This window comes from Gastrolobium bilobum, unplaced genomic scaffold (assembly GCF_033153095.1).
Source record: "Gastrolobium bilobum isolate Gb01-03AN ecotype WA unplaced genomic scaffold, APGP_CSIRO_Gbil_v1 utg31018, whole genome shotgun sequence".
In the NCBI taxonomy this organism is placed as follows: domain Eukaryota; kingdom Viridiplantae; phylum Streptophyta; class Magnoliopsida; order Fabales; family Fabaceae; genus Gastrolobium; species Gastrolobium bilobum.
In genome coordinates, this window is record NW_026897324.1 from 42,665 (window position 1) to 61,158 (window position 18,494).

The 18,494-nt window shown below is 35.8% G+C and overlaps 1 protein-coding gene across 1 annotated transcript; it reads left to right on the forward strand.

Annotated features, from left to right (window-relative positions):
- The first annotated feature begins 1,779 nt into the window (after nucleotides 1-1,779).
- Nucleotides 1,780-14,829, forward strand: LOC133305974 (ATP-dependent Clp protease ATP-binding subunit ClpA homolog, chloroplastic-like). The gene is made up of 12 exons (XM_061506242.1): nucleotides 1,780-2,116; nucleotides 2,740-2,855; nucleotides 2,936-3,136; nucleotides 3,561-3,746; nucleotides 3,903-4,115; nucleotides 4,271-4,488; nucleotides 4,813-4,888; nucleotides 7,874-8,941; nucleotides 13,479-13,619; nucleotides 13,849-14,459; nucleotides 14,560-14,638; nucleotides 14,728-14,829. Exons 1-12 carry the CDS (start codon nucleotides 1,780-1,782, stop codon nucleotides 14,827-14,829), a joined length of 3,348 nt encoding a protein of 1,115 aa, XP_061362226.1.
- Nucleotides 14,830-18,494: the final 3,665 nt, after the last annotated feature.

Below are 18,494 nucleotides of genomic sequence, written 5' to 3' on the forward strand. Positions count from 1 at the left end.
TAATTTCCCATTATTACAACCATTTTTAATCACTACTTAACATGGTAAAAACTTGTCTCAAGAGTCAAGACATCCTAACAAAACATCCCGAACTTTAAGACCCTACTAATCCTCGATTAGGTTCAACAATAACATCCAAACACAATATTCATTTCGAAGACTTAAGAAGAAGTCATGGTTTCAGGAAATTTTCTTCTATACATCGGATGTACTAACTTGGGTACATCTTTTTTCTATAAAAAATAAATTTTCTTTCCATTAAACCCACACTTTCATTTTTATTCCATCTGTATCCCCACTTTTTTGCTTTTTTGGAACTGATGCATGGTGCATCGGTAGCACCAAAGGTTTGCTCTGGTTTCAGAGCCAAGTATAGTTTGCAAATAACCAAGTACCACAATAGTCCAATATATATTTCTATTTTAAAAATTGTCTTCCTCGCAATCATACACCCAACTCCCAACTTTAAATTCACTAATAAGTTGAACTATATAGGCTGGCAAATCCACCATATTTGGCTGCTGGATTTTCAATTGTTAGGACTTCCACAAAGAAAATTTCTACCTGTTCCTCACAGATTAATTTATTTCACTCATCGGTCTGAGTTAGTAAGGGTAAATCACTCAATGCCCTCTTCCAAAAAAGGCAGTGCCATAAACTTGACCAGTTTCTCTCCTCCTTCAGTATTGTGACATGGGCTTCCCAATCTAGGGGTTCTAACAAGGTGTGGGTAATTAAGGAAGGTTACATTTGAGAGGGGGAAAGGATGTAGCAAGTGAGGGAAAGAGCCAAAAATTAGAGGGTCCTCAATTTAGACATCTGTAAGAGATGATAGAACACTGTGGACTATGAGAAGCCTAAGAACAAAGGTGGTGTGTGTGCATAACAACATTAAGCATACTAAGGTTAAGAGAGAATACCTATGAGATGAATTCCACTTTTTATAGAATAAGCTATTGCCAACTTGCTTAGCCAATCTTGAAGCTCATGATGTGGGCCCATAACAATTGGAAGTGTAACTTAATTATAATTTACACTTTATTTATAAAATTTGGACACACTAACAAGTTACATGAAAGTGAGTTACATGTAATTTTATATTCCTTTTATTTTTGTACACTAATTTTATACTTTTTATCAACCGGTAAACAGTGACACTCAATTTAATTTCTTTGTATCTTTCTATTTTTACTGTGATGATTTTTCATTTTCTCATTTTTCATCGCTTCAAAGTATACATTCTCCATTTCATAGAATTCCTCTCCTAAGTCCTACCTTGGCCCTCCCATTTTTTTTACAATGATTACGTACAATATTTTTCAAACAAGAACACACAACTATGTTTTTCCCCGATAAAAAGTTAGATTTATTGATCATTCCCATGCAAGCAATGGAAGGCAACTTTTATCGAACCAGTTAAGGTGAGAAGTTGAAAATCGTACACAAAAGAACAAGAAAATAAAATATAAAATAAAAGAAAAAATCACTATTGGTGTTCTAGCTTAGTTACACCCCACATAGTTTTGTTCATAATTAACATGATTATTTACCATTGAGACTAATCATTAGTTTGATCATTTCTATGCAAATGAAAGCGGCAAAACTATTAAACCAATTGTAGAAGACACACTCCTTTGTTCGTACGTTGAATCAGGAAGGTGACCTCGATGTTCCATTGCTTAATTCATTGTGTTCATCGTTTAGTCAATGAAATAACCAACCAAAAACCAAATAATTAAATGAATAAATAAATAAACTGCTTCAAGTTCTATTTAAGAAATGATGCAGTGGCTCAGCTTGATGGCAACAAAAATGATGGATAGCTTCACAGAATCTGCAAACAAAGTAGTAATGGCTGCACAAAAGGAAGCTAGGCTTTTGGGACACAAATACATCAGCACAGAGCATATATTGCTGGGGCTCCTTGGTGAAGCAAGTGGGTTGGCAGCAGAAGTTCTTCAATGTGCTGGAATTGATCTTATTGTTACCAGGGTGCAAGCAGAGAAGTTGAGTGGGAGAGGTGGTGGTTGTAGTGATTTGTCTTATGCAGATTTGAGGTTCACTTGTGATGCTAAGAATGTGCTTGAACTCTCACTCAAAAAAGCCAAGCGCCTAGGTAGTTTATGCTTACATCAATGTTGTCTTGGTATTAGAGTTATAATATAAACAAGTCGTGAAGCCTATACTATGGTTAGAGATATAACGTAAAATCATTCTTCTGCCTTCATCCAACAGCTCAAAGCTTTTTGGATAAGCTGTTGAATGAAGATAGATGAATGCTTTTATATTATATCTCTAACCATGTTGAAAGTTTTGTCACTTGTTTATATTTGACATGCTTGTGGTTTTGCTATTTTCCTCCACCTTCTCTCTCTACTACTTTTCTCTATGAATGCTTTTAACTTTGTCTGGGAAACCAAAGACATTAGGGAAAGTAAATAAAATGAGTGAAATTGTTATATGTTAACCAATCTAGGCATGGTTCATGTTACTGGCAATCATTCCTGTCACTCAGTGGCGAACTGAGCCATGTTGATATCAGCTAGGGATACTGGCTGATTTTAAAAAATGGTACATATTTTATTTAAATATTACAGTACAGCCTTAGTATTGCCTGAGTTTTTTTGGCACAGGCTAAAATTATTTTCTGGCTCCGCCACTGCTCTCACTTTATTTCCCTCCTCATTTCTGAACTAGCTAGTGTTCAATTATTGTCTCACATAGTTTATTATGCTTCAGGTCAAGATTATGTTGAAACAACACATCTGCTTTTGGGGTTGCTTCGGGGGTCTGATGGTGTGGTAACTCATTTGATTCAAAATCAAGGTGCTGATGTGAATAAAATTCGTGAACAGGTAAGCCATAATGCCTTTACCTGACTTTTGTTGTCCAATGTAGAGTACCTAGTAATGAAAGTTCATTGAAGTGTGAGCAGGTGATTAGACTAGTGTGTGGCAAGATTGAAGGAAATGTTCACTATGATGATGTGCCTGCAGAAGGTTCTTCTAAGAATAATCAGATGACAGTTCCTGTTGTATCTAGTAACAATGATCTATGTGCAAAAAAAGATGATAAGAATCAACAAACGCCTGCCCTTGACAATTTTGGAATCAATCTAACAAAATTGGCGCAGGAGGTATGGTAATGACATTGAATTTAGATATTCAGGATTTGCTTGTTTGAGCTGGTGGATGATGGAGAGAAAATGAGTGCATTTATTTTCCACCTTCTCATACTTTTTTGTTATACCAAGCAAATAATACTAAATGATTTTCACCTTCTCAGTTTCATATGAACACAATGTTACTAACTCTCTCTTTTTCTTGGTAATGATTACCGGTTCAATTTTAAGAAATTAGGCCACAATAATCATTGTGATGCATGACAAAATAATACATTGGTTTATCCATTCTTTTGAATTTGGTTTAGTTCACAAAATACTGATTTAACTCAATCATTATGCCTGTCATTGCAGAACATTGTAGTGTACAAAAAAAAAAATTGAGTTTCTATATGAATAACAGTGCTTGAAGATTGTTAGAAAACGTACTATGTTATAGGGTAAACTTCATCCTTTTGTGGGAAGGGAAGAGGAAGTGGAACGCGTGATTCAGATAATTTGTAGACGGATGAAAAACAACCCTTGCCTTGTGGGAGAACATGGAGTGGGGAAAGCAGCAATCATAGAGGGCCTTGCTCAGAGGATTTTGAGTGGTTCTGTTCCTGAAAAACTTAAGGGAAAGAAGGTAATTGGTGCTATACTTTGTACTTAAATGGTTCATCTCAATGGTAGCCACTGTATGCACTTATTCATTAGATTGTATTAGTACTATGGAGTGGTGTGAGCAGAAAGATTATTCAACAATGCAGTATAATCATTTCAGCTTATTTTTGTTTCTCAGGTGATTAAATTGGATGTGGCTAATTTTTTATATATAACATCAAATCAAGGAAATTCTGAGGAAAGAACTATGTGTTTATTTAAGGAGGTTGAACAAAGTGGTGATGTAATACTTTTTGTGAAACAAGCTGATATCTTATTTGAAGCAAAGACAAATGGGGCCCGCAATTTTACATGCATTTTGAAATATGCCCTTGAAAGGGGTCTTATTCAGGTAGGAATTATCATTTTAATCTTTCACAAAACTAAGGTGGTTACAAATTTTATGATATCTCTTGATCCTTTCTTTACATTCCATAAACTCATATTTCTAACAACACAAAAAACAACAGTTAGTGTATAGTATTACAAACTTCAATTTGTATGTAGTGCATTTTTGCTACAACAGTGAATGAGCACAGAAAGCACATGGAGAATGATGCAGCTGTGATAAGAATGTTTCAACCAGTTAAAGTGCCTGAACCATCCGTTGAGGAAACCATAGAGATTCTAAAAGGCCTTCGTGGAACATATGAGACTCATTATAAACTCAAATACACAGATGAAGCTCTTGTTGCTGCTGCAACTTTGTCTCAACAACATGTGAGGTAAATTTGTATATACAAAATAGAAATTTCATTGTTCCTGCCTGTACATACAAAATAGGAATTTCATTGTTCCTCTGATTAATCATCATCTCAGAATAGAAAAGAAAAAAAAGTATATCCCATTTTTATTGGCCTGTTCATCACAAGTTTAGACTGGACTAATGGGAGAAGAGGAGACTTTATTAAATAACAAGAATGAAATTTTGAAAGTTCTTAAATCTGAGATAATGATTCTATTTTCTTGTAAACAAAGTTCTTGCTTTGAATGTTCGTGTATTTCCTTTTCTAGTTTTTCACATGTGTTTTTGATATATAAATTTTCAGTGATCGTTTCTTACCTGATAAGGCAATTGACTTGATTGATGAGGCTGGATCTCATGTTCAACTTTGTCATGCAAAGGTAAAATGGTAGTTAGTAAGTGTTGTAATTCTTAAATGTTTGGATCAATCAGATGAAGCTGAAAACCTTGGCAAAGGGCTTAGATAGATGACCTATGGAAAGGAATTTGTTACAAACCATTCTGTTATCACAGAAGGTATATCTACCCTTGTGTTGGACTGTCTTTAGTGCCAAATCCTCACCCAGTGATTGAATCCCCTCTATTTTCCATAAAAGATGAAGAGGTAGAAGCCATCTAGAACTTCACTCCGTTAGTATGTTACCTCTTTCCACACTAATATCTTTTCTTTCACTCCAATGTTTGCAAGTTAAAAGTCAGACCAGGCTAACAATGTTAAGACAAAGAACAAATATATATGTAAAGAACCAATTACATGGTATTAGAGCGTCAGTGTTACGGGTTCGGTCCTCACTGCCCCCCATTTAATTAATAATTAATTAAGTTTTGTGGAGTTTCTTAGCACCGGTAGGTAGGACTGTGTTGTCCACCCTTCGAACCCAATGAGCTCTTGTGTGACGGAGCGTGTTAGATGTAACACCCCGTTCTAGAACCGAATTGTTATCATTGCTTACGGCATTAAGCGCAGTTACAATCACATTGGTTCAATTAGAAAACCGGATAAAATTTTCCTTTTTAAACAAGCCGGATTTAAATAACCAAGTGCGTGATCATAACTATATATACTTCGCGGAATAGTGGGACTAAACTTAATATTATATTCCCATTCTACTTGACAATACGTCGTTAGATGTCTTCATCACTTTAATTATCAAATTAATTCTAAACTCCTTTTATGATTCCCATCTTCTACTATGTTATAGGATTTTTCATTAGCTACGCGTGAGTTCAAACCGCGCTCAAATCGGAGCACCGTAGCCAAAGTTATGCATTTTCTAAGAAAAGGGTGAGAAACCTCCAGAACCCCTGTGCCCGCAGCGTGAGATCCACGCCCAGAGCGTGGGAAAACAGAAAGTTGACGCCCCAAGCGTGGATCTGGCGCCCCAAGCGTGGATGCTACTGTCTGATCTCGTAATTTGGCGCCCCAAGCGTGAATCTGGCGCCCCAGGCGCCATCCACAGGGCTGGGTGACCCAAAACAAGGTCATTTAACCTACCTATGGTTTTCCACTCATAACTTGAGCTATACTCACTAAAATTACACCATTTTGGTCTCTATGGAAAGCTAAGAGAAATTTCTACAACTTCCATAGAGACATCAAAGTCCAATTCCATCACATTGGGTGTGAAAATTGGCCAAACGGACAGGATGTATTTGTTTTCTCAACATTTCCCAATTTAGCACTAGGTACCTAATTTAGTTTCCAGTTCAACAATCCAATACTTAATGAACATACATATATTAAACTTAAAGTACTCATCAATTACAAATCATGTTCATTACAATTCATGGAACTTAGCTTACAAAACACTATGATCATTCCCTTGGCTCCCATCAACAAAAGAGATGACCAAAGGCATGAGCATAGGCTAAGTCCATTCCAATATACAAATCATACATCTATCAATGGTCTATGAATTACAATCCTATACATGTGAGCTACAAAACAACATGTATAATATCAAAATATAGGATCCTCATGCATATGTTAATCCAAATATGGCCACTTGCCACTGGTGGCTCCTGCAGCATCCTTACCTGAAAGGGGGTCCCCACAACACGGGGTGAGATATACGAATATATCCAGTAAACCAGGGGTCCTTGGAGCATCTCTCCACCCCACAGTTCCATATCAGTGTAATAGCAATAACAATAATAATGCAGTAAATACATATCTATGCAAAGTGCAATACATCTCCAAGAGAAATCCCTCGAGCTCTCAAGCTGTCCTAAGGAAACTCAGTTGCAAATAGTCCTACTGGCCAGCTAACTACCAAGTATGATTTACGCATCGTCATGCCACATACCAACATAGGGAAACACCATCCTATGCCACACCAAATGCATACACATACGTATAACAAAGCATTACACTATTTTATTGCATTTATATACACAATCACAACCTCTACCCTTTCAGGGCTTGGTAGAACACTCAAGGGAATTACACCCAAGGTCCGAAGGCTTACCTCAAAGCTTCCGTTCAACCTTTGTTCACCACCAACGGTTCAGCAACCAATCAACTTTGGTTTCAACAATGACTTACAAGTAACACACCTATTCCAAGGAGCTAATCAAGCTCCATAGTTTGCTCCAATGGTTGATCACTCACGGTTGGTCCAAATGCCTCAATCCTAGAATAATATTCCAGACTTTTGGGTAAAGTTTGGTAATTAATGGAATTGAATAGATAGATGAACTAATACCCACATGTTACCACTTAACCTATGTTAAGTGATAAAGTAACTAAAGAAAACCCATTTCCCCCCAGCAACCCGTCGAGCCAGAAGAGAAGAAAAGAAGAAGAAGGAGAAGGAGGAGAAAGGGAGAGAGAAGAGGAGAGAGAGGAGGGAGCAAATCCCAACCGATTGGAGTGATTCCAAAGCCTAAACCACTCTAAATCTTCCCCTCTTTCATAATCCTAGCTTTGTTTTGAGTGGGGAGCATTGTGGAGAGGGATATTGGCTCTCAAAAATTTTTATGGTATCAGAGCCTGGCCCTGGACCGGTGTGTACAGCGGGGACGCTGTATTCCCAGTGGGGGAGGATGTAATGTCCCACATCGGTTGGAGAGGGGAACGAAGCATGCCTTATAAGGGTGTGGATACCTCTTCTAGTGTGAGGCCTTTTGTGGGGTGTCCCAAGAAACAAAACCGTGAGCCTGAGGGCAAAGTGGACAATATCATGCTACAGGGTTTGGGGCTGTTACATTAGAGATATGTATAACATTAATGTAGTGTCACCCATCATAAGTTTTTGGGGTGATTTGGTTTTTTACAATATTACCCCTCTATTTGCTTCATGGTTACATTAATTTTTTTTTTTTTACTATGCTAGAATTTGATATGTTGAATCATTTTGACACAGGCCAAAAAGAGTCGAAACATTACTCTTCCTAGTGTGACAAAATTTGAAATTCAGCATGTTGTTTCTTCCTGGACTGGAGTACCAGTTAGGGATATATCAAGTGAGGAGGGTGAGCGCCTCCTCAAGTTGGAAGAGATGCTTCACAAATATGTCATTGGTCAGGATGAAGCAATCAACGCCATTAGCCGAGCTATTAGGCGTGCTAGAGTTGGTCTTAGAAACTCAAGAAGGCCTATTGCAAGTTTTATGTTCACTGGTCCTTCAGGTGTAGGGAAGACTGAATTAGCCAAAGCACTCACAAACTATTTTGGCTCTGAAGATGCCTTGATAAGATTAGATATGAGTGAGTACATGGAAAAGTACACAGCATCCAGATTAATTGGAACAGCCCCTGGCTATGTTGGTTTTGAAGAAGGTGGTCAATTAACTGAAGCTGTTAGACATAGGTCTCATGCTGTTGTTCTCTTTGATGAGATTGAGAAAGCACATTCAGAAGTTTTCAATCTAATGCTTCAAATTCTTGAAGATGGAAGGCTCACAGATGGCAAGGGACAAACAGTGAACTTCAAGGACACACTCATAATAATGACTAGCAATCTTGGTAACAACATCATTGAGGAGGGAAGTGGTGAAACTAAGTTAGTGATTGATAAAGATGAATGTTTTGATCATAAAAGGAACCTAGTTATGGAGGAACTGAAGAATCATTTTAGACCAGAGTTTCTGAATAGATTTGATGAGATAATTGTCTTTAAGCAACTAACAAAGCTGGAGGTGGAACAGATTGCAAATATAATGCTGAAAGAAGTGTGTGAGAGGTTGAAGGCCAAAAACATGCATCTTTCTGTTACTTGTAGGTTTAGGGACCATGTGGTCCATCATGGATACAATCCTAGATATGGTGCCAGACAATTAAGAAGAACCATTTCAAGATTATTGGAAGACACATTGGCAGAAAGGATACTAATGAAAGAAATAAAGGAAGGGGACTCAATTGTTGTTGACATCAGTGTTGAGGGAAATGTGGTTGTGCTCAACCAGAAAAATGCTACAAGGGAAGATCCTTCTGTAAGTTGTATTGATTCATATGGGAATGATGTAGCAGATGAAAAAAGAGAAAAAATGGTTGGAAGCTCGTGCAGTTTGATGGGCAAGATGTTAGGTCTGCTGGGTCATCGAAAAAGTCCATAACTATACAAAAGTTGCATTTTTTTTCTATTTATTTTTGCAACCAAGATTTTTTTCAACTTCCAATGCCCCAAAAGAATGCACTGATTTCAAGAGATTGTACAATTTACAATATATGAGACTTTTAATTCTTCTCTCCTGCTTATTACATATATATGTTGTAATAGTTCTGATTTCATCTTATTGCCATAGTTTCTTTATATTTTCATTCATGCTAGAAAATTTTTTAAAATTTTGGCATGACAATGGCCAATTATGTTGTGACATGATTTAAAATTATTTTTTCAAAGGATATATCAGTATTAATCTTGAATGGTAAGCATGACCCTGAGTTTTGCCAATTGTGACATACTTTTCTTGTCTTTTCATTTATTTTATTTTTCTCTTTTAAACAATGTTTTAGTTTTCTCACAGTTACCATATAATTATTTTAAGAACCATAATCAAGGCAAGGAAAAAGGTACATGTATTATACTAAAGAGAAATTTCAGGCTAATATCCAATAGAATCTACTTTCTAACGAGGTTGAGACCTTATAATGGTTAAAAATACCATCAAAAGCTAATTGAGTGGTACCCCAATATAGACTTCCCTATATTTGCCTTTCTTTTTCTCCCTCATTTTGCGGATGAAGGTGACAACTTGTGGTCACAAATTACCACATATTTGAAATAGCAAAACTGAGTTTGTTAACACCCCAAAATTTCAGCTGACTCAGCGCTGGGAAGTTATTCTTAATTGAATCTTTATTATTTCCTCCTTTGTGGGAAGCATAGACAAATTTCAGGACCTTCTCTCTCTTCTAGCTGAGAATCCAAAGCATCTTGTGAAGCTGGTAATTCATTGACGAGAAGACTATTTCATTCTACTTTCTGCATGCCTTCTCACGTATACAGGTACATGTCACTTATGGCTTCCATCAACATTTTCTTCAGTGATTTCTTTTGCTTTCATCTTCATTCACAATATATATAGAGGGCTAAACTAATCTCATCTTATATGAGAATATGTTTTATGTTCTGAGATAAATTTGAATGGCTATGATTTCTTTTCTTTTTTCTTCCTTTATCACCATTGATCTATTTTTGTACAATTATGATTTAGTAGCCGAAGATAAAGTTATCTCAAGCATCTTGATAAACGAGAAACGATAAGTCATATATATATATATATATATACGCGCGCGCTTGCGAAAGTGTTAATAAGCACGTCAACGAAGCATCTTTTCATGAAATATAATTTAATAATTTAAGGGTGAGTTATTAGCATTCTTCGGTTATACTCATACATGCATGATGCATACTACAAGAAAAAAGTTTATTTGTGACAAAAATTTTCATCACAAATTTTGTCACAAATGACAATTTTTGACACAAATAATCAAATTTCGTCACAAATAAATTTGCGACTTAGAAATTTGTGACGAAATTTCATATGTAGTGACGAAATTTGTGACACTAATAAGAAATCATAAAAAACATTATTTAACATTTTTTTGTTCTATTGATTTATGTTACACAGTAGGTTGTAATCTCTTTCCTGATCCCTGGTCATTACTTCCAAGGTGTAGAATTTTACCAGCTGAGTCAGTTAACACTTTGAATAAGGATCTAATATATATTCTTGTGTATGTTTCAATTATATTTCCAACTCTTATATAGTTCACTTTGTCTATGATTCAAATTCTAATTTGTTGTTTACATTATTAACAAAAGAAGCTTTGACAGGAAAAATATGGAGCCAAATGTGGAACAAAAGCCCCCAAAGATGAGTATTCATGTAAATATCCCTGAGTATGATATGAATGCTCTTAAGAAACAATCACATATGCTTGTGTCACCAACATCTCTAGCAGTAACCAGAAAATCTTCAAGTGGGAAGTGGAATTGTCTATGCTCACCCACGACACATGCTGGCTCATTCAGGTGCCGGCTCCACCGCACCGCCACCGGAGGAATGAACCGTGGTAGATCTGTTGGCTCCAACCTCTGTCAATTGGGCTCTAAAGGAGACTCAATCAGTGGATCATTCCAATCTTAGTAGCTTGCATTGCAAGTAATGATGGTGTTGAACATATATATACACAACACATATTATCTATACCAGCAGCCAATGGTTGTTCATAGTGTTATTCATAAATCCTTTTGTTTTTCAAGGATATGAAACTTTACTTCTCTTAAACAATCTCATCTACGTGTTCAATTTATTTGTATGGTGATTGAAAAACATATAATTGAGTTCTTGCCAATTGACAACACTAATAATATATTTTTGTTGCAAGAAAATGGGTGCAATAGAGGGGGTTGTATCTTGAGATTTGATTCTAAAGATAACATTTTAAGTAGTTGCGAATTGTGATCATTGTGCAAAATGAACATGTCTTAATCCTTTTAATCCTTCTTGTTTTTATCTACCATAATCAATTGGTAGGAATCGTGTTATTAAAACTTTTATACGTTCACATATTGGTTGGTGAACGAGTCAAAGAGCATAAAATAAGAAACACAGGAAAAACTAAACACAAGGAAAATGGGGTATCAATTATAGAAGTATAAAAAGAATTAAAAAGGCATTTACTTAATATAGCTTCAGCTTTTACGTGAATTGATTGCTTTAAGTGGTGTTAGAAAGTAGAAACTATGACCGCGGAGCATCTTCATCTCACAAGCATTTAAATGATGAAAATATCAATAAAAACCTATTGGTAACTAACACGTGCTGCCAAAACTGGCTTGGCTCGCGGGCCGATCCGCCCTATCTGCTAAATTGTGTGACGTGGGCTGAGTTTTATATCTCATCTTTAAAAGTGAGGTGGGTTGGTTCATTTTTGGCAGGTTGATAGCAAGGTGGAGCGAGTTAATGTAAAACATATTCGGATCAACGGAGCGTGCTGACTCATTTTTTGGCTGGTTGACGAGAGAGCAAGACGTCCACTTTGTCACCCCACCATGAAATTAAATTACAAAAATTCTTCGTATTAGCGTTTTATGGTACATGAATATGTGAAAGAAAATATTTTCAAAACTATCTAAATTTTAAACGTTGTCAAAATCTTCAAAAAATTTCTTAAAAAATAAAAATAAAATACATATACTGTGAAAACAAGTAAAATCGGATAGATAAAGGTTTTTATTATTTAAAGGTAAAATATAAAAATAAATTGTAAGAAATATTAAAAAAAACAAATGAGAAAATTTTGTCATCAAACAAAATAAGAAATAATACACATACAAAAATATATAAGATCATGTGAAGAGAAAAATTAAGTTTTATACACTTTTATATTTGTGATAATGAGTAGCGGATAAAAAAAAAATTTTTGTAATCTAAACGGGTTAACAACAACACCCCAAAGAGATCAATTCAATAAAATAGTTCTGAAATTACAAGACAAACACAAATCAGCCCAATAAGGACAAACATAATTTTTGTGTTTTTTCAAACCCTTCCCCTGATATTTAGCGGATAATTTTATTATTTCCTACATTATCAAAAATTTAAATGCTAAAATTATTTAGAAAAAAGTCTCTTTACAAATATACAAACGTATATTTATCTACAAGCTTCACTCCTACCCAAGTTAGTACGGGTTTAATAAGATTTGGTGGCAAAAAAATAAAATAATGCATTTTAATTAAATAATTACGCATTTATTACAATTTTAAGAATAATTATACATTTATTGCACAATGTGACGCCCCTTTTGGGCGTCACACTTGTGCCCTATATACACCCCCATTTCTACCATTTCACTTCTCACTATTTCACCTCTCTCTAACCAAGGATTGTGCTCCCGACCAAACGCAAAAATTTTCATAGCGAAGCTCTGCCAACTTAGGTAAGTTCGTAATACCTGCTATGTATACGTTTAAATTACAGTGCTACCTTGCGAACATGTTAGGATTTATCGTATATTAGAGACTTAGAACATTAGGATAGTCACTTAGAAATTTTGTACCATGCTATGAATGTTGTAATGATTTAGTAATTTTTTTGTTACGTATTTAATATTATTAATATTTAATTATGCATTGTGGTTTAGCGTATTAATTAGTGATTTAGAAAATAGTGATAGTGACTTCGTAAATTTTGTATGATGTTATTAATGCGGGAGTGTATTGATAATTTTGTAGTCAGTTAGGTGTTATTATTAGTACATATTTATGAAGTTATTAGTGACTTAGGGTCAAGTATTATGTCAGTATGATTTAATTTGTGTCCGATATTTTATTATTATTTAATTACAAATAAATGACTGTACTACGTATTAATATTATTTCATTAATTTCGATTGTAGTAAAAACGTAGGGTTTATGCTTAATATTTTTTATAATAAATTAGGGCATTGCTTAATTAATTTGTACATAAGATGTGTTGTTACATGTGATTAATTTGATTGTTGTTTTATATTATATAGTTTAGGGTCATGGCTGATTCATCATCATCTTCGGGTTCTACATCGGATCCAAAGCCTACTGATCCTAGCATATACATACCTGGTCCTTATAGATGGGACGTCCTTCGTAAAAAGACGCAGCGTGCTCATATTTCACAGCGAGTGTGAAATACGGAGCATGCAAGGAGACTGAAGATCAGGCGTGGGAAACCACAGGGGGGACCACCTACCGGAGCTATACCAGAGGCGGTCACAGACTACCTCACAAAGGCTGAATTTATACATGTTGCCCGGATGCAACATATCCAGGTATGCAATTTACGGCGTTTTGTATTTATGTAATTATTCAATACCATTCGTTAACACGTGATAATTGTATAATTTATTTCAGATTGATGCCCCATTAATTAGTGCTCTGGTCGAGAGGTGGAGACTAGAGACACATACATTTCACATGACCCAAGGTGAGATGACTATCACCTTGCAGGATGTGGCCGGCATATTGGGATTGCCTACTGACGGCTTTGTCGTTACCGGATCTACATCCGAGGATTGGCCCGCTGTTTTTGCTGATGTTTTTGGCGCGATTCCGCTGGCCAGTGAGTTCCATCATTCAGGTGACCTCTGCATCTCATTCTTGGATCGGTTATATACCCGGTGGACTGATCATGTCGGGGATCATGATCGCGAGATCTATTTCACAAAGGCGCACATTGCTCGCATGCTAGGGTGTTGGTTGCTGGCGGACAAGTCTGGAGGTAGCAATATCAGTTGTCGGCTAGTCCCGTTGCTTGGGGGAGGATTTGATGAGATTGGTCGTTTCAGCTGGGGATATGCGGTTCTTGCACACTTGTTCAGGAATTTGTGCGAGTGTACAGATGTTGGTCGATCTGACATGGGTGGTTGCTATATTCTTCTTCAGATTTGGGCATGGATACGATTCTCACCCGTTGCTCCACCCCTTCCTCCTCATCCAGAGCCGGGCACGCATTTTGGATGCCAGTATGCTTTATTAAATTCATTGATTTCGCTAATGAGTTATTTTTTCTACTAACTGTATACTTGCTTGATTATGATTGATGATGTATGTTTCTGATGACAGGTTTAATACGGTGGCAAAGTTTAAACCTCATGAGGTTGTTCATTATCGGGCAACCTTGGATACACTATGTAGAGATGAGGTAAGGTTGTGGATACTTAATATGTTGATATTTCATCATTCATGTATATTTTTTGTAACATCATATATTCTTTTTCACTTTGTGTGTAGGTGGTGTGGAAACCATATATCGACTCCACACCAGTAGTACCTTTGGCTTGCTGTCACACCCCTTATTTACTTCCACACCGTAGAGGCATGTCAACCGGATAGGTGCATGCGGCAATTTGGTCTGGATCAACCCATCCCGGATATGAGCAGGAAGTTGAGAGGGATCCATGATCATACTCTGCGGGGGAAGGTTGAGGAGAACTGGAGGCGTAAGCTTCGTCCTTGGATTGAAAGATGGCAAATCAGGGAGCAGCATAGCGTTCTGCCCCCTCCATTACTAGGGTTGATGTCACCTAACCATGCGTACATGGAGTGGTACAGAGCCAGGGAAAGAGATACATTTCTCGGAGAAAAGCGAAGCATGTATTCGCACCACCTTGGCAAAAAAGCATATGATTCCTCCCAATCGCCGTACATATTTGCCATCACTTTCTGCTTCGCATACCATGCCTTTCTATAGGAAAATTTAAAGCCATATTTAGAGGTTATCCTTTCTTGAATCAAAGAAATTGAGACAGATGGTTCTTCCCTTATCATCCCTGCATTGAATAGGTCACAGACTCGATAACATATAACAAATTTAATTACATAGCAATACGTAAACGTTGATGATGTCATCAAAAATAAATACGTACCTAGAACGAGCTCCGCAATAACGTCTGCATCGAGCTGTCTATGTCCCTGGGAAATGTGCTCATTCAAACAAGTGTGATCTCCACCCCATCTCGTAATCTTCCAATTTTCACCAAACACTGGTTTGATCGCCCTAATGCGCCACGGGAAACCTTTATCATACGCACAACATTTCATGGATAACTTTGCAAGTGTGCTCTCAATTACAATTGCTTCTTGATGCTCCCTAATGAGGTTGTGCTTCAGTGTCATTTGGGCATCTTTTTTTGTTGCAAATTCTTGGTTCACAAATAACTTGTCACCCAGTTGCCGCGGACCTTGTATTGAACCCGATCCTGAAACCGTACCATCAGTGCATGATTCTTGTTCGCTCCGATAACTCCAATCAATGTACGAATAATGCGGAATTCCTTGCCAAAAAGGAATAACAGCTTCGTCACCTGCATCTGATGATTAAAAATTTTTAATACAAACTTCCTAAATCAGGTATAAATTCAGGTATATACAAATTATATCAATTACCTTGATGATATTACCTATTGGGGCAGACACAACGTCATGCAATTGCGGCATTTGGGCGACCACTGGTTCATGGTATACTGGGATTTGAGACGCACCCATCTCACAACCTTCATCTCCTTCTGAAGCACTAGCATCCTCCGCCAGAAGACATTCTTCCATTGCGATATTTTCATCATCGTCGTCGTCGTCGTCGTGCATTTCCCAAGTCGGATCATTTTCATCTCCCTCAGAAATGTTACCAACTGGAGACGCATGAGCGACAGACATTGATGGAAGACGGGGAGAATTTAAATCAACTGACCTCACCGGTAATGGAACACTCTCCGCTGCGGCGATGTCGATATACAACTCCAGAAAATCTGTCCTTGACTGGTTGAAAAATTCTTCCATTGTCATCTCCACGTCTTCATCGTCAACCACTTGCGAACTAATGTATTTATCACAGTGCCATAACATTGTCGTGATCTGAGTGATACATTGGTTGCCTTGAAGACTTAACTTCTGCCAAATTCTCTGATGCAGTTCGCTAATGGTTGTGTTGCGTTGGATACGTGTCGGCCTTTTTTCACCTTCAAACATGACACCTCGTTGACCTTCTACCTTCCTACCATTGTAATATAACACAACACGAACAGAATTAGGATTTGAACTCATTCTTAAATAGAATAAGAAATAAAACTCAAATACTAAATTAAAGATAAAGGATTATGTATGTATGATGTTAGGAATTTTGGTAGAGAAGAGATGTGAAGAGTGAGAGAAGAGGTGTGAAGAGTGAATAGAGGTGTAGGGGAATATATAGGGCACAAGTGTGACGCCCCTTTTGGGCGTCTCATTGTGCAATAGATCCGTAATTATTTCCAAAACTGTAATAAATGCGTAATTATTTAATTAAAATGCATTATTTTAATTTTTTTGCCAAGATTTGGTTTATTATCAAATTATATTTAATCTAAGGAGGGTGTATTGGATTGAGATTTCAAAGAAAATCCGTTGGTATTCGATTAGGATTTTAATGGATTGAAAAAAAGTCATGTGGTATTCAATTAGGAATTTAAAGGATTATTTTAGAATCCGTCCAAATCCGTTGGTATTCAATCAGGATTTTAAACAATGGAATCACAATCTCGTGGTATTCAAAAATCCGACGATTTTAATGAATTTTCTATTGGTGTGGATTTCGTAAGACTTTTTAGTGAAAAATATAAGTAAGATGCCTCTCTCACAATCTCACCCCAACTCCTAGGATTTCTTGAGATTCTTCTATTACAGTGTTTTCTTCTTCCTTTGGTAGTTTGACTGCTTGAAATTGGGTTCCGTCATGGGAGCTTCGTCAAAACAAAAAAAAAAAGATCATATTTTTGAGCGATTTTCATCACAAAATAACCCACAAACAATAAACCAACGAGATTTTAATATAATCTATCTCAAAAATAACATATTTTTGAGCCAATTTTAAGAAATTTTGGAAGTTTAAAAAGTGATTTTTCAAGCTATGGGTCGCGGTTTTTCTTGACACAAAAATGTGCTTTTTGTATTAAAAATAACATAAAATAGTGAAAAATAACAAGAGAACTTTTGTATTATTTTCGTTTTACATTAATGAAACAATATCAATTTAAAGAAAGATTGAAACTTTCATAATATGAACCCTAAATTTCGTAACAATACATTCATGAACGAAATTCTTTTACTATAGGAAACGATTTCAAACAATTTTTGTGTCAATAGATAACTAAAAGCTTGTTTCTCAAAAACCCCAAAGCAATTTAAGGTTTCAATGTATCGATTGAAAAAAATTTGAGAAATTTTCTAAACTTTCATGTAATTAAACCCAAAATTTTAGATTCAAAATTTTCTTAATATTCAATGAAAATATGCATATGATATATGGTTAGAAAATTCCAAAAACCCCCAAGGTTTCAAGTTCAATTGCAAAAAAATTTCAAACGAAATTTTATCATTAACTTTAGGTTCTATATGCAAATTTAGAAATTTTTATAATTAAAAAAAATTGAGTCTTATAATCATATATGCATAGCTTTGATACCAAATGAGGAAGATGATTTTCAACCCATTAGATATGTGAAAAGCTGTTTAGTAATTTTGAATGTTTGTTAAAAATTATATTAATGTTTGGGGCAGGATATACGTACCACCAAAAAAATTTACCACCTTTACAACCAACTTAATCACCATTGATTTCTTTCAATTTAACGGTTATAATTTATTGAGAATTAATAAATACGACCTAATAATTTCCAATAAATTATAACCGTTAGATTGACGAAAATCAATGGTGATTAAGTTAGTTGTAAATCAATGGTTATTATATTTGGTTTTACTTTTTGTGGTAAGTATATATTTACCCATTATGTTTTACTGATTGAGAAAATTATATTTGGTTTTACTTTTTTTATTAATTTCATTGTATTTCTTTGTTATTTTTTGTATGGAGAAGATTATACTTACAACATATTTTCGTCAATCAATGGTTACTATTTTTGCAAATCAAACTTATTAATTAATATTTAATTTGCAATGAATAATAATCGTTAATTGACAGAAATCAACGGTTAAGATATGGTTGTAAAATGTTGTAAACAAAAATA

What these genes read in the sequence shown, in the direction of transcription:
- LOC133305974 (XM_061506242.1), top strand. Translation starts at nt 1,780, where the DNA reads ATGATGCAGTGGCTCAGCTTGATGGCAACAAAAATGATGGATAGCTTC. An exon ending in TTGTCTCAACAACATGTGAG is followed by an intron (nt 4,489 to 4,812) that starts GTAAATTTGTAT and finishes ATAAATTTTCAG; the next exon opens with TGATCGTTTCTTACCTGATA. An exon ending in ATACACTATGTAGAGATGAG is followed by an intron (nt 14,639 to 14,727) that starts GTAAGGTTGTGG and finishes CTTTGTGTGTAG; the next exon opens with GTGGTGTGGAAACCATATAT.